The sequence below is a fragment of the Gadus morhua genome, chromosome 5 (genome assembly GCF_902167405.1).
Source record: "Gadus morhua chromosome 5, gadMor3.0, whole genome shotgun sequence".
Classification (NCBI taxonomy): Eukaryota; Metazoa; Chordata; class Actinopteri; order Gadiformes; family Gadidae; genus Gadus; species Gadus morhua.
In genome coordinates this window covers 14,415,753-14,430,357 of record NC_044052.1, presented here as the reverse complement: position 1 = coordinate 14,430,357, position 14,605 = coordinate 14,415,753, and the positions used below count along the sequence as shown (strand labels likewise).

At 42.3% G+C, this 14,605-nt stretch overlaps 1 protein-coding gene across 1 annotated transcript in view; it reads left to right on the top strand.

Moving 5' to 3' along the window:
• The window catches only part of crim1 (cysteine rich transmembrane BMP regulator 1 (chordin-like)), a 90,693-nt gene that overhangs the window by 60,115 nt on the left and 15,973 nt on the right, over positions 1 to 14,605 (top strand). The window contains exons 8-13 of the mRNA XM_030357131.1: positions 5,713 to 5,838; positions 7,019 to 7,175; positions 9,310 to 9,435; positions 10,674 to 10,880; positions 12,293 to 12,311; positions 12,780 to 13,011. Of these exons, the coding sequence (XP_030212991.1) occupies positions 5,713 to 5,838; positions 7,019 to 7,175; positions 9,310 to 9,435; positions 10,674 to 10,880; positions 12,293 to 12,311; positions 12,780 to 13,011 (867 nt within the window). The remainder of the gene's footprint in view (positions 1 to 5,712; positions 5,839 to 7,018; positions 7,176 to 9,309; positions 9,436 to 10,673; positions 10,881 to 12,292; positions 12,312 to 12,779; positions 13,012 to 14,605) is intronic.

The window sequence follows — 14,605 nt, the reverse complement described above, 5'->3', positions numbered from 1 at the left end:
CTTATGCTCCGTCCATTCAGCCAACGTATCATATGTATTCAGAGGATTCAATTATAATGGAGTTTCACTTTTTAATCCAACTGTAAAATGGTGTGGCGAATGGCGAGAGAGGAATTATGATAATTGGGTGGGTCTTGTCTGCATTTGGGGCGTTCTTTTATGTATGCATAGAGTTGACTTGAGGTTGTTTCACTTTTGGTCGATAAAAGTATCAGTCTTTCAGACAAAGTTGGTATCCAATGCTAGACTTTTGCTATATAACTGCACCACGTCATGGTATAAAAAGTAACCTATATTCAGTAATCAATGGCTTGTAGCACGGACTGCTATAGAGATGATTGAGATGAATGATGAATGCATGTTAAAGATGGTGATAATGGGTCTCTGAATGTACCACGGTGACTCTGACAAAAACTCCTTATTGTGATTGGTTAGACAAATTGATATCGCAGGCTGGAGCCGCAAAAACAATCGCCCTTGGTGCCTTTCAAATTAATGTCGCTTTTTTGGCAAATGGAAATCGTGTCAGATGGAGTCAGTTCCATAATTTATTATAATTATTTTACTGACATGGGAAGTTACCTCTGCATCTAAAAACGGCATGTTACAGATAGTTATCGGGCAAATATCACAAGCCATGTTGTGCTTTACCCACCTGTAAGGAGACTAGAGACTGGGCCCCAACAAACACACACAGATATATACAAAACCATTAAATGTATATATATGCAAAACATGCATTCTGTTTGTGCAGCAGATATTACGTATTTTTCGAGGTAGGCTTTTATTCCTGACCGGCTTAGGTAGATTTTGCAAACACAAAGACTTCAGAGAAAAAAATGTTCTGCGTTTCAGTAATAAATTGTGATGTTCTTAATGCTTTCACGATGGAAAGCCCAAATGCTCATTTAAATTAGAGGTTTGCGAGTAAAAGATGTACAATAAACATTGGCAATACTTCTTGACAACACCACATAAAAACAACCCAGTTTTGCCGTACCTGCGGCTTATAGAAAATGCATCTTTATCCTCAAAAAATACCATCCCCATCACAAACACACATCAAGGAGTAAGTGTATATGCACGGCTTAGTCTTCATACTACTGAATAATAGGTTATGGTTATTTCCCTGTAAGCTGGTGAAGCCCAGATTTAATCTTTGCGATTGCACGTTTGTGTGAAATGCTTGCGCACATGAACATCAATTAGATCAATATTTTTATCTTCAGATAATGAAAGTTACGGGGAGTCGATAAAAGTGGTATCCGCACAGCCCTTATAGATTGGCGTCAAACTTGGCCACAAACAAATACGTTGTTTTTTTTATTATGTTACCTTGGAAACAGACGCAACACAAAAGGCTGCGGTGGTACACTGGCACGCAGGTGTGTATTGCTGTGTATTTATTTTAAGAAGGAAGAAAAATATGTGGGAATATTGATAATAGTAACTAAACTTTTAGTTCTTGACTTTGGAAAACACAAAATAAAGCAGTATGTTGAAAAGGGTCATATAGACGAGAAGACAAGGTAATTCCAAAGACACTGACAAAAAGCAAGAGAGTATAGCAATAGACTGAAGGTGTGTGTGTGTGTGTGTGTGTGTGTGTGTGTGTGTGTGTGTGTGTGTGTGTGTGTGTGTGTGTGTGTGTGTGTGTGTGTGTGTGTGTGTGTGTGTGTGTGTGTGCACGCGTGTGTGTGTGTGTGTGTGTGAGAGCGAGGGCGAGCGCAGGGAAGCTGTTTGTGGCAGTCACCTTGAGGCAGATGGCCACAGTGTCAGTTACTGTTTAATGAAGTTCACACACACACATACACACATACAAACACAGACCCACACACACAAATGAGCTCATGCTTATATTCTCTTTTATTTCCTCCTTCCCCTCAAACACACTCCCTCAGTCTGTTGTTATTGGTGTTTTTTTCTCTCTTCCTGCTTCGTTGATTTTCCGATTCCCATGAGAGACGCATGCCTTGTCTCTCCTCTTTCAGTCACCTCACACACACACACACACACACACACACACACACACACACACACACACACACACACACACACACACACACACACACACCGCCTCTCATCAGAGCCATGTCTGTGCCTGACCTTGGCTCTCTCACCTTCTTTCTTTTCCTCTCCTCCTCTCCGCCCCTCCTCCTCCTCCCCTCACTTCCTCTCCTGTCCCTCCGCACATATTTGACCATCAACCACTAAACGACCACTGATGCTATCTGCAGCTATCTCCCTACAGCAGGAAACAACACCGCTGATAAGATCTTCCCGGGCCCTCCTCCCATGGCCACTAGGGGGTTTCCCCACCCAGCACTTAAGTGGGCGGGGCTTGTGACATTGTGTCAACAAGTGTGATGGAATGGCTTATCATGGCTCGATATTAAGATAAGCGATATGGCCAGCCAAGTACCAATGCGATTTTATTGTCTTCATTTGTCTATATTTTGAAGAACCTGTTTATCTTTTCTGACATGACCACCTTTCCAAGTCGATATGATGTCGTTTTGAAATTGGGTGTAACACAAAAATTCTACACATTTCCTGTTTGGCCTTTCTGGTCTCGAGTAGGGCTATTTGGGGAATCCCAGTCGCATTTGATCACTTCAGTGTGTGCGTTAAAAACAATATTTTTCAAAAGAATGTCTGTATTGTAGTAAGCTTGCATTGCCAGACGAATTGCAAACTGTTATTCATCTGGCGATGCTAGCTTACTACATATATAAATATAAAATGAACAGAGAGGTCCCAGACGAATTGCAAACTGCAATTCGTGTGGGACCTCTGTGGTCATTTTTGATTTCCGTCACCAACGGGCGCAGACCAAAATGCCTCTGGACGCAATTGGATAGGCCTACAACCAATCACTGCAGTGATACGGGTGACGCAGCACTGAGCGACGAAAAACAACATATATTTTCTCAACAAAAGCTTTAGGGAATATAAACCGTCCAGTTTGTTTAACACTGTCTCAATAGTGAAATCAACAGACATTCTAACATCAGCGGCAGCCATCTTTGTTGTTGTTGGAAGTGCCTATGCCACGCTATTTTTATCCCGCCTCTTATTAGATAAGTGGTTGTTATTGGTTGGGTCTAATACAAAATCTTTTTGTATGGTAGGGGACCACAACCCTTGAATATAAATGTGCTATATTGTGCAGCCGTTGTACAGGTGTGTGTGTTCTTTTTTCCTACTCAGATAGGTTGCTCGTTTTCTGGTTGAGTGGTGATTATGAAAGGCAGGTAGGAACGACCAGCTCCCCCACCTCAGGGAACGGTCACAAGATGTCCGCAGTCCCGGTTTGTAGCGTTTCTGCAGGAAGTAATTATCACTGGGCCCAGGAGCGCTATGTGGTGGCGCTCGCTGCTAGTTATTGCTCCCATGCAGTTGCTTACACTGTGTTGGGTTGCCGTGACAACATCGATGATTGCCAGTGACTTCAGATAATGGTCAGACATGCAAATTGACCAGCGGCACACAACACACATCCCACACAGTATGTAAGGCAAATCGTGTACATTCACATATTTGTATATATATATATATATATATATATATATATATATATATAATATACACATACACATGATCAGTCCTAGTTGCATTCTAGGCCTTTGACTGCCCTTGTAAGAATCACTTCAATTCCAAAAGTTGTAATTATTGTAAATGCTCATTTGGAATTGTCCCAATTTATTAAATTGGACATCATTCGGCCAGACCATTATATTTTTCTTTTTAATACTTACTGAACTCTTTGAGGATGGGATGGTACAAATGCTAAGTGCTTGCTTAAGTATATGTGATCAAAACACACTTTAATTTGTATCTCAGAAAATCACACACTCACACACACTCTCACTTGCACACACACACACACACACACACACACACACACACACACTCTCTCTCTCTCTCTCTCTCTCTCTCTCTCTCTCTCTCTCTCTCCTCTCTCTCTCTCTCTCTCTCTCCTCTCTCTCTCTCTCTCTCTCCTCTCTCTCTCTCTCTCTCTCTCTCTCTCTCTCTCACACACACACACAACACTTTCGCCCACCTAGTAAGATAAAGCAAGGTTCATCATAATTCATATTCCTCATTTTTTAAATATGAAAACAAGCCGCAAGTGGCTCATGGTTTTATCAATTTGACTCATAGATGTGTAAAACTTAAAATACAATGTGATATTGTGGTGTGTCAATGTACTCGAGTCCTCGTGAACATCCGGCCTCCTGACAATGACTGTAGAACTAGTAAACAATCCAAAAGATAAAGATGGTGTCTGTAGAACATAATTCAAAGCCTCTAATGGGGTTTTAAAACTCTGCCAGTGGCTGTTCTCCCAGAATAGCTAATAACTGCATCTTGCATGTGCCATCGCATCTCTTATTCCAAAGACCTACCTAAATCGTTCATGTTGTAAGGGAATTGGGCTATTAGAGTCTTTGCCATATTCAAAACATATGTAGAAATGCACCATCTACACACTGATGCACGGATGTCGGTTCTGTAGAGGCTAGAGCATTGTTTCTCAAATGGGGGTATGCAAGCCCCTGAGGGCCATTCGAGAGATTTCAGGGGTTCTTGCGACATCAAAGAATATATTGAGTACTTTTCGATATTCTAATGTTGTTTATGAACAAGTGCTAAATAATGCCACTGTAAAAAAGAATGTGTCGAAATAGGAATACCAACCTAACATTCAGAAAACTAAAAGATCGGTATATCTTTCTGCATATTTGCAACGCCCATTTCACGTACATGTTCACATCAAGTAATATACACATACATTATATTATATTAGTTCTTCATATATTATCCTCTCAAAAAGTTTTTTTGCTGGCGAAAGGGGGTTCTTGGCTTAAAATAAATATCCTAGTGGGGGTACATTAGTAAAAGTAGTTTGATCCTCTGCTGTAGAGCACAATCGATAAGGCCTGGTTCAGAAGGCTTAAGTCCTGCTCAGCATTAAGAGACAAGGTTCTGGATTTTCTAATTAGAACAGTTGGGCCAGTGCCAGGGTGCAGCAAAACCATGGCTGGACTTGCACCATGTGTCCTTTTTTTATTATCTTGGGTATGAAGTCCTTGGGTATGAAAAGCCTGACACATTAAGTTATTCAGGCATTCACATATTTACTTAATAACATAATTTGATAAAATACTGAGCAATGTTTTTTTTTAGAAGACATGATTATACATATAAATGGGTTTAGTCTTGCTTGGCTGGTGGCGGGCAAAGCTTTGTGTTAATACACACTTATATTTTCAAACTGACACCCAACTGGTGTATTTTGTTGGTATGTACGCTTTTGGAGATGCCTTCCCCAGTGCACCTTAGTAGTGGATTCAGAGAGGACTGTATGACAGCTTCCATTACGACATTTCTGCCCTCGCCTGCACTGTCATGGAGGTTGTTGGTATAGGTTTGAGAAAGGTTTAAAATCCTCTTTCCGATTGTTACTAGTCATTGGGATCCTGGCTCTTCACCTGTTAAAGTTATGTCCCTGCAGTTTTGCTGAAGCACTAAACTGTCAACCATCTGCTTCGATTTTGTGTGTGTGTGTGTGTGTGTGTGTGTGTGTGTGTGTGTGTGTGTGTGTGTGTGTGTGTGTGTGTGTGTGTGTGTGTGTGTGTGTGTGTGTGTGTGTGTGTGTGTGTGTGTGTGTGTGTGTGCGTGCGCGTGCGTGCGCTGCTCGTGCCTTAGAGCCCAGCTACATCACCATGGCGCCCCCTACCTGTCCTGAGGAGAACTGCCTGCTTTCTGAGAGCGACTGTCGCTACGGTTACCCCACGGACTCCCGGGGATGCCTGGCTTGCCGCTGCCAAACCAGTCAGTAGAACTCTTTCCAATATCTCCTGTTATTAACACGTAGCACACCGCTTTGTACTAAACACAATTAACTGAAGAGGCAATACCTTTTCTGGATATTGTTTTGCAATGGCAAACATTCCCTGCTTGATTTGCAGAATTAGGTTCTGATTTCTGATAGGTCACCCAAATTGTCTCAATCATGTCGATATGCTTTCATACTTCGCGACGGTGCTATTTTTCTTTTTCTGTAGGTGGGAAAATCAACACTACCCCCGAAAATTGGTTCTTTGTCCCAATTCTATAATCCTACTAACTTAGAAAAATAACCATTCAGAAAATAGACTAATCCCTCCAGGAAGAAACAATCCAGTTACAAAATGGGAAGTTTAATGGAATGTATTCCTCGAGTGATTACATTTGTGTTTCCTGGAACTAAATGGTATTGTTAAGTGATGCTTGAGCCTTTTTGATCACAGGCTGAATTTGCGATTGTGTCCTGGATAATGATTGTCATCGGTGCATTTAATCAGAGCATATGTGTGAGTGATTCCCGCCCTGATGGTCTGTAATGGCTCCGGAGTTACGCAGCTGCTCTGTAACGTCCCTAGATGGCCACAGATAATATCTGACTAGTTTTCAGTCTCCCCCGCCTGGAAAAAATGCGGAATTTAGTCTTGAGCCGTGAAATTCCAGACTATTCATTATTGAGCTTCAAGCTCATGAACAATGTATATAGATTATAAAGTGAACAACATCGCAGATGCCAAAAAGACCACAGAGCCGTCTTTACTCTTATAACAATAGCCATCCTGACTTTGTTTACCGTTTACCTTAATGGGCCCAGAGAGAGGCTCTCATGAACTGCAGAAAAAGCCTTTAATGGTCATTATAAGGTCTGATTGTTACTAAACCATGTCACCGGATAAAATCGGGGAGTTTAGCAATCCAAAAGTATAGCTCATTACCCAAGACAGAGGAACATTACAATGCATCTATATAAAATGCATCTGTGTGTATTGGTGTGTATGTACTTTTGGCGGGTGTGCATGTGATTGTGTGTGTTTATGGGATTTTGTGTGTGTGGGTGTGTGTGTGTGTGTGTGTGTATTGAATTGTGTGTGTGTATGTGATTTTGCGAGTGTATGTGTGTCATTTTTTGCAGTCATGTATATGATATTTTGTGTGTGTGTGTGCGCAGGAGAGGAGCACTGCAGTGCACTGATCTCCGGATGCAGTGTCAAGTGTGTGTTTGGCCGGCAGACAGACGCCGATGGCTGTGAGACATGCCAGTGTCGCCCACACCACAGACGATGCAAGATCCTGGTCTGTGACCGGGCCTGTCCCTTCGGCTACCAGTAAGCAGGCGCCAACGTCCACACACAGACACACAGACACACACACACACACACACACACACACACACACACACACACACACACACACACACACACACACACACACACAGACACACAGACACACAGACACACACACACACACGCACATCAAACGGATCCACTTATATTTCTACGTTTCCCCAGACTCAATATGAATTCTTTCATGTCCCAGGTCACCGTTAACCCTACATTCGTATAATAACACACGCAAATGCACAAAAATAGCAACGCACAAGGACGCACACTCCATGGGGCAGCACATGCTAGACGTACTATATATATAAACACACACCATTACTTCCCTTTATTTTCTCGCTTTCTCCATCTGTCATTTCTGGTGCATTGGTCATGTTCCAGCCCCCTTCTCCATCCCAGGGCGCAGCGGGGCGCCCGCAGGCCTTGTCTCGTGCCCGTCATCGCCCATTCTAATTTAAGATTGATCTCCTCCAAACCCTCCTGACTCCCCCCCCCCACCCCAGCCATCGAGCCATCGCCGCTTTGGTCTGAATCATTCATTGTCACGGTGTATGCGTTGCCACGGCAGCTCTGATATTATTATTATCAATATTATTATTATTTGTCGGGGAGGGCGCGCGCGATAGGCCGAGATAGCAGCTGTTTATCAGCCAACCAGACGATGAGCCACGCGGACAACTTCCTGATTAGGAAAGTGTCGGAGCGTGGCAATAAGGAAGGGGAGTGGGGTATAAGGGATATAGAAATTATATCTTGACAAAGGGGAGCTGTGGATGGGTTGATGGGAGAGGGAGGGGAAGAAGGAGGAGACCATGAAAGCGGTGGGGTTAGAAGCATGCAATTGTTGACACTCTGAGTTAGAGACCGCCATTCCAAAGTAATGGCTCTAGTCATAAGCTCATAAGAGGTGTTTCTTTTCTTGGAGTGGGAACAATAACGAATCACTGCCAAATATAATTTCAGACACAACCTCCTCGTTTTGCATATATGGCCAAGCATATGAGTTCAGGTCTTAGTTGCTTTCGTACATCAAGTGTGATTTCATACCACGCATGATTGTGTTCTTCCTGTGTCATTATAATTATTTCAAGAGCTGTCTCTTCCCTTCCTGTTGAAGTGTGGATGCATGTGGATTCATAATTTTAATTTGTTCATATTCCCATGCCCAAAAGTGCTGCCTTCAACTCCCACAAGTACCATTACTCACAAGAATCTTTCTGCCTTTGTCAGAGTATTTGTGAGCAGTGGTTAAAATAAGCTTTTTGGAAATTTTCTCTCCACTCCACTTGTTTGAGCGATTTACAGACATGTATTCAAGAAATATAAAACGGCAGAATGTTTCGTTTTTTGAGTGAGGCACGTCGGTGTCATGGGATCAAGGATAATTTAACTGCTAACCAACCACAAAAATGCAATCAGTGCTTCGGATTGGCTTGGAGTGCTCCATAAACAACACAAACACTTTGGTGCATGTTTCTATGGTTGGGTCGTACTAGCAGGTCTTTCTTTACTCTTTGAATGGGGCTGGACCAGGTTTTTGTCTGTACGTTCGTACTTCTCATTCGACATATTATTTTGTCTTGAACGTATCCAGCACGGTGGGTGCAGTTCCTTGTATTTGTGTTCACATGCGTTTCATTTGCGTGTTCTGTTTTTTTTGTACTCATACATTAAGTTTGAAGGTTAGTCATCTCGCTAGCCTTTGAACACAGGCTTAGCTCTGCATTGAGTTCACAGCCACAGTACTGGGTATGCCTACTGCTTCTAGAGATGGGTTGAAAACAGGGGACAGACGGACCCAAGGGCATCAATTAACACACTAATTTGTGTGTTAATCACTGTTAATAATTCACCTCAGTTTCCCCATTTAGTAGTTGCTGCTTCATAATATCAATGTCTTTTGTCTCTCTCTCTCTCTCTCTCTCTCTCTCTCTCTCTCTCTCTCTCTCTCTCTCTCTCTCTCTGTGTGTCTCCGTCTCTGTCTTTGACTCTGTCTCTCTCTCTTCGTCTCTCTCTACTCTATCACCCTATCCGACCCTCTCTCTCTCTCTCTCTGACTCTCTCTGACTCTCAATCTATCTGTTTTATCTGACTCTCTCTCTCTGATTCTCAATCTCAGTAAGAACAGGCACGGCTGTGACACCTGCAGATGCAAGAAATGTCCAGAGGTGCCATGTGACCTGTCCTGTACAATGGGCTTTGAGACGGACACTCTGGGCTGTCTGCGCTGCGTGTGCAGAGGTGGGTTCAACCATCATCGGAGTGGATAATATACAGACTACTAAAGTTTGACAAGAAAAGATTAATCAATGTAAAGTAGGGCTGCTCGATTCTGTGAAAAATCATAATCACAATTATTTTGGTCAATGTTGAAATCACGATTATCCAAAGGATTATTTTTGACTTTGAAAACATGTTCTATTTATTCAGCACGTCTCTTTTTTTGCTGCAACTGAGAACTTTGAAATTTCGCCTTAAAAAAATTCACAAAATGCTCAAAAAGAAAATGTTCCAATCTAAAATGATATACAGATATGTATCCAGTAGGGGTGTAACGGTACATGTATTTGTATTGAACCGTTTCGGTACGGGGTGCTCGGTTCGGTACGGAGGCGAACCGAACGAGTTTCCATACGGACATATTAAGTGGAGGACCGCATGTGTGGAACATACTGCGGCCGCACATGCAGTTGTGCACACTGCAGCTGTGTTCGAAACCGTTACCTATTCACTCACTCACTATTCCCTATATAGTGTTCACGATATAGTGCACTATTTAGGGAACGAATAAACAAGAATTCGGACACTACGCTGAACATTTCTAAACGTCATTTGCGTTAGTAAATGCGCCGGGTATTTCTGTGACGCAGACAGATGCAACCACATCATGTAAACAAACCGGGCACTCATGAGGAAAGCTGGATATTTAACATTAATTTTGAATGTTAAGTATTCAATATTAAATCCCAAATAAATTGTTGACATTTTTAAACGAAAGCCGGAGTCTCCATCATTAAATGTATTTGTTTTCGCGGTTATTCAGCTTCTTCTTCTCCTCCGAAAAACACGACCACATTGCATTGTGGTATACGGGAGTAACATGTAGGGTACAACGTATGTACACTCAAATTTTGGGTATTATTATCTTGCTGTGTGGATAAACTGATTTTTCTGGCAAAAAACATAAAGATTGAGTGAAAGTCCGTGACCTCAAAACCGAGGTACGTACCGAACCAAGTTTTTTGTGTACAGTTACACCCCTAGTATCCAGCTGTTCTGCCCTTTCTATAAAAGAATAAAAAAAATATATATCGAAAAAATTGATTGTTAATTGTGTGATCGTTTGACCGCTTAAATTGAATTCGCGATCAAATTTGATTAATCGCAGAGCACTAATGTATGTTCTAAAAGTTCAATCTTATAAAGACGAAGACAAATCAACCCAATGCTTTGTATTTGTACCACCCCCCCCACCGTCTTCAGTGTCTCTTCCGAGGCGCCTTCAGGCGGGAAGGCCGTGTGTCTCTCCATGGACGGCCTGCATCACGACGATGGCGAGAGCTGGCACGATGGCTGCCGGGACTGCTATTGCCATGGCGACCGGGAGATGTGTTCCCTGATCTCGTGTCCCGTTCCCGAGTGCGAGAATCCCACAATCCAGCCAGGGCAATGCTGTCCTACTTGGTCCAGGTAATTATTTTCCTCCTCCAATTCCATTATATATATATATATAGATATAATATATATACACACATATATACTGTCTATGTGATTGTTTCGAGACAGGACAACAATCACATATGTTATAATCACTATGTGATTAAAAATAAATATGTGTTCTGGGGCTGAGAGTTTTAGGAAAGAGGGGGCCGTGTTATCCCCATGGTTTACGACCCATGCCAACTTTAAGCAACCTTTTTTAGTGCTGTTGTTGTGCAACAGCTGTGAGCATTATAATAAGCGATGTTGCATATTAAATATGCCACACACCGAAGCGTTATACTAAATGTGTCCGGGAAGCCTAACCATCGGACGCGGGTAATCAATAATATATATTATTCTAATTAGAATCGATTACGTTAGTGAGCAAACCTTCTTTTGATCATCAGTTCATCTTTTAAGTCATTTATCAAGTACAAATGTAACTTCTTAATGATTTAGAAATTAAACTATTGTTTGATGCATCATCATAACATACTTTAGTTATACTTGAAATGCATGTCAGAGTAAGCATCATTTTGACTTTGGTAACTTGTTATGGGCCTTTGCGAATATTTATGACATTTTGCAGACCAAATCATAAATTGCTGAATCTGAAAAAAAGAATTGAATGATTATCGACCATGGAAATAATCATAAGTTGCATCCCTAGTAAAGTATAGAAGATATGCAGTCCAAGAATCCATGTTTTCAAGAAACGTGCCAAAATAGACTAGTGCAAACCTTATAAATGTATACATTGCCCTAAAATTGCCAACTCACTATAAAGTAGCCTTGCAAAGTAGAAATGTATTTATATACTGTATATCTATAGAGATGGATGGATGAATGGATGGATAGATATTGTTCATGTAAACACTGTCACCATCAGGACCTAGCCCGTCGCATCATAGCGACAGCCTTGTCCTGGATCTCAGCAGACCGTAGCCCCTTGCATTGGCTGACATCACATTAGCATAGCTTGTTTGTCTCGTAGACCTGAAAGTCCTGTTCATTATGTTCTCAAATCACGTCACTGCTGATCCCTACACGATATCTTAAAGCTACTGGTTTGACAGAGGGCTTTGCTGCTTGCTGCAGCAGCAGCACGCCAACATCAAAAGATGCATCAAACCTTTCATTCCCCCCCCCCCCCCCCCACCCCCCCCCTCATCCTGTTCGAGCAATGCTCTACACCAAAGAAACACGACAGACGCTAACAGTCTGATCGCTGCAGACCGGAGCGATAGCGGGCGCGGTCCCTGAACTCTTGTTGAACTTACCATGGTTCCTCTGGGACATGTGGTCTGTCTGGTCAAGTTTATCCTCATCCAATCAACACCCTAGTCGATGCTGGCAGTGTGGTTACCCACACAACGCTGGGTTTTCTTTTTGGACGGCAGTACTTCTTTCCTGTTCATGGTTTTAATCCAAAAGCACAGGGGCCAATGTCGGAAACAGAAATTTCCCGTCCAAAAGGGACTTGGGACGAAGCGAGCGGAAAAATCCTGCCATTTGCTTTGCTCTGTTTAAAAGCAATTTCATTGATTTTATTTTTTGGCCTGCGCCAAAAAACAGGAACCGAAATCTACGCTCCCTGTGCGCTTTATACTTCCTTGTCTCACAGCATTGGAGCAATGATGTTTATTTACTGATGCACAATCTACAATTACACTATTTTCATAGTTTTAGTTTAATTTAGTTTACATTCCAAGGCTCACTTGGAATGCACTCCTGAACACTCCTGACAATGTATGTCTTCCACCAACGTACTTTTGTTCTGTCATGTCCTCCACTGGCTCAATCTCACCTCCATGTCTCTCTCTTCCTCCCCCTCCCTCACTCCCTCTCCCTCCCTCTCCCTCTCTCATACCATCCCTGCCTCACCAGACTCCCCCGTACCGCTCCCCACCCCGGCCCTGGGGGGGGGTCCCGGCGGACTCCTCTGTGTGTGTGTCCCCCGGGGGAGAGCTGTTCTCTGGGGGGGAGGTGTGGAACATGGACCCCTGCAGCCAGTGCACCTGCAGGCGGGGCCAGACCCTGTGCGAGAGCGAGGCCTGCCCGCCCCTGCTGTGCCAGCGGCCAATCAGAAGCCACGACTCCTGCTGCCCACACTGCCCTGGTAAGCATCTAGTCGTGATTCACGTCTTAGTCTGGTGATACACTCGCAAACTAATTGTAGGTGTAGTGCAGGGTTCCTACGAAGGGCCGGAAATTATGGAAATGTATGGAATTTGAAATATTGAGTTCACTTCGAGGTCTAAATAAGGATTGGAAGAAGTCTACAAACTTGGTTAAATCTGGAAACATATTTGCTATTCCGAACCCTTATTTTTAAGGATTAATTGACATTTCATGGAATGATTGACCGTCAGAGTTAATTAATTATGGTTACAAAAAATGGTACGTTTGTGTTAAACAAAGAACTCTGAATGCTGAAAACTTTAACAGCAAAACTTTCAGAGGACGGAGATAGGAATTAATATGAAAGCACTTTTCTTTACTGTGTTTTGTATTCATTAATTTATTAAACTTAACCCAGGCTTTTAACCACCCTTCAATAATAAATTGTATTTGTTTTATTTGTCTGTATTTAGACGTACATCGACTGATTTGTATGCAAGAGCAAAAACCAGCCTTTCCAAGAGATTTATAAGCCTGACAATGAAGGCGTACACATTTTTGTCAAAATCGTACGAAAACTTAACCGTGCAAGAGTAAGCCATTAAACAGATTTGAGAATATATATTGTTACAGGGAATTATTCCTTAATTATTCCTTAAACATAAAAAAAGTATGTTTCTGAAATAAATTGGCATGTACGCATGGTTTTCAGCAACAATCAAGCCTATTAGGAGAAACAACTTGAGATAACAGTATTGAAACTTCCCAAGTTTCGTTGCATGTGTGCTTGTTTACGAATTTGTGAACTGAAACACAATTTAAATCTTCTTTAGTTATTTGTTTACCAGTTGGTTTATTAGAGGGAGGACAGTAACGTAGCCCTGCATTGTCGCAGCAGCATCTGGAAATGCTGCAAGTACAACAGTTATTTGTTGCAAGCAGAGCCAAGTTCACTAGTGCATACACGCACACCACACAGCACCCACGCACACAAACATATTTACATGCCTTTATGCACACACACACCCACGCACACACACATTTGGCAGTGGTGTAGGACAGGTGTGAATGTGACGGCAGACATCTGTGTGCAGGTTTTTTACGCTGGCTGGAGGTGAAGAAGTTCGCTCAAATAATGATGGGGAAAACATGAGTGCTAAAAAAACAACCACACACACACAAACCCGCATTTCTTTACATAGCGTAGCATATGTGCATAATCAGTCTGTTGAGCCATCAGTGGGACAAGGGGCAACTTATATTGTTTATCTCCACTAGAGCAGAGAACTTCATTATCATGTACCAATATGTTCAGAGCACCGCTCACTTTATACTACCGAACTACTGCATTTGGGTGCTTCTGTTCATTTTAGGTTTGTTACCTAATATTCCTGTAAGGAAGGATAACACCCTGGATTAAGTTTGGCTTTTCAGCGTATCTCCCCGTACAATCAAATGTGTCCAATAAAATCCAAACATGTGCAGGGTTAAGGTAATATATTGTGCCTCGTAGCAATAGGAATGATGTAAGAAGGGTGACATTTTGCTGTGTCGCAGGCTACCCCACTGAAAAAGGTCATGCACGGACATTT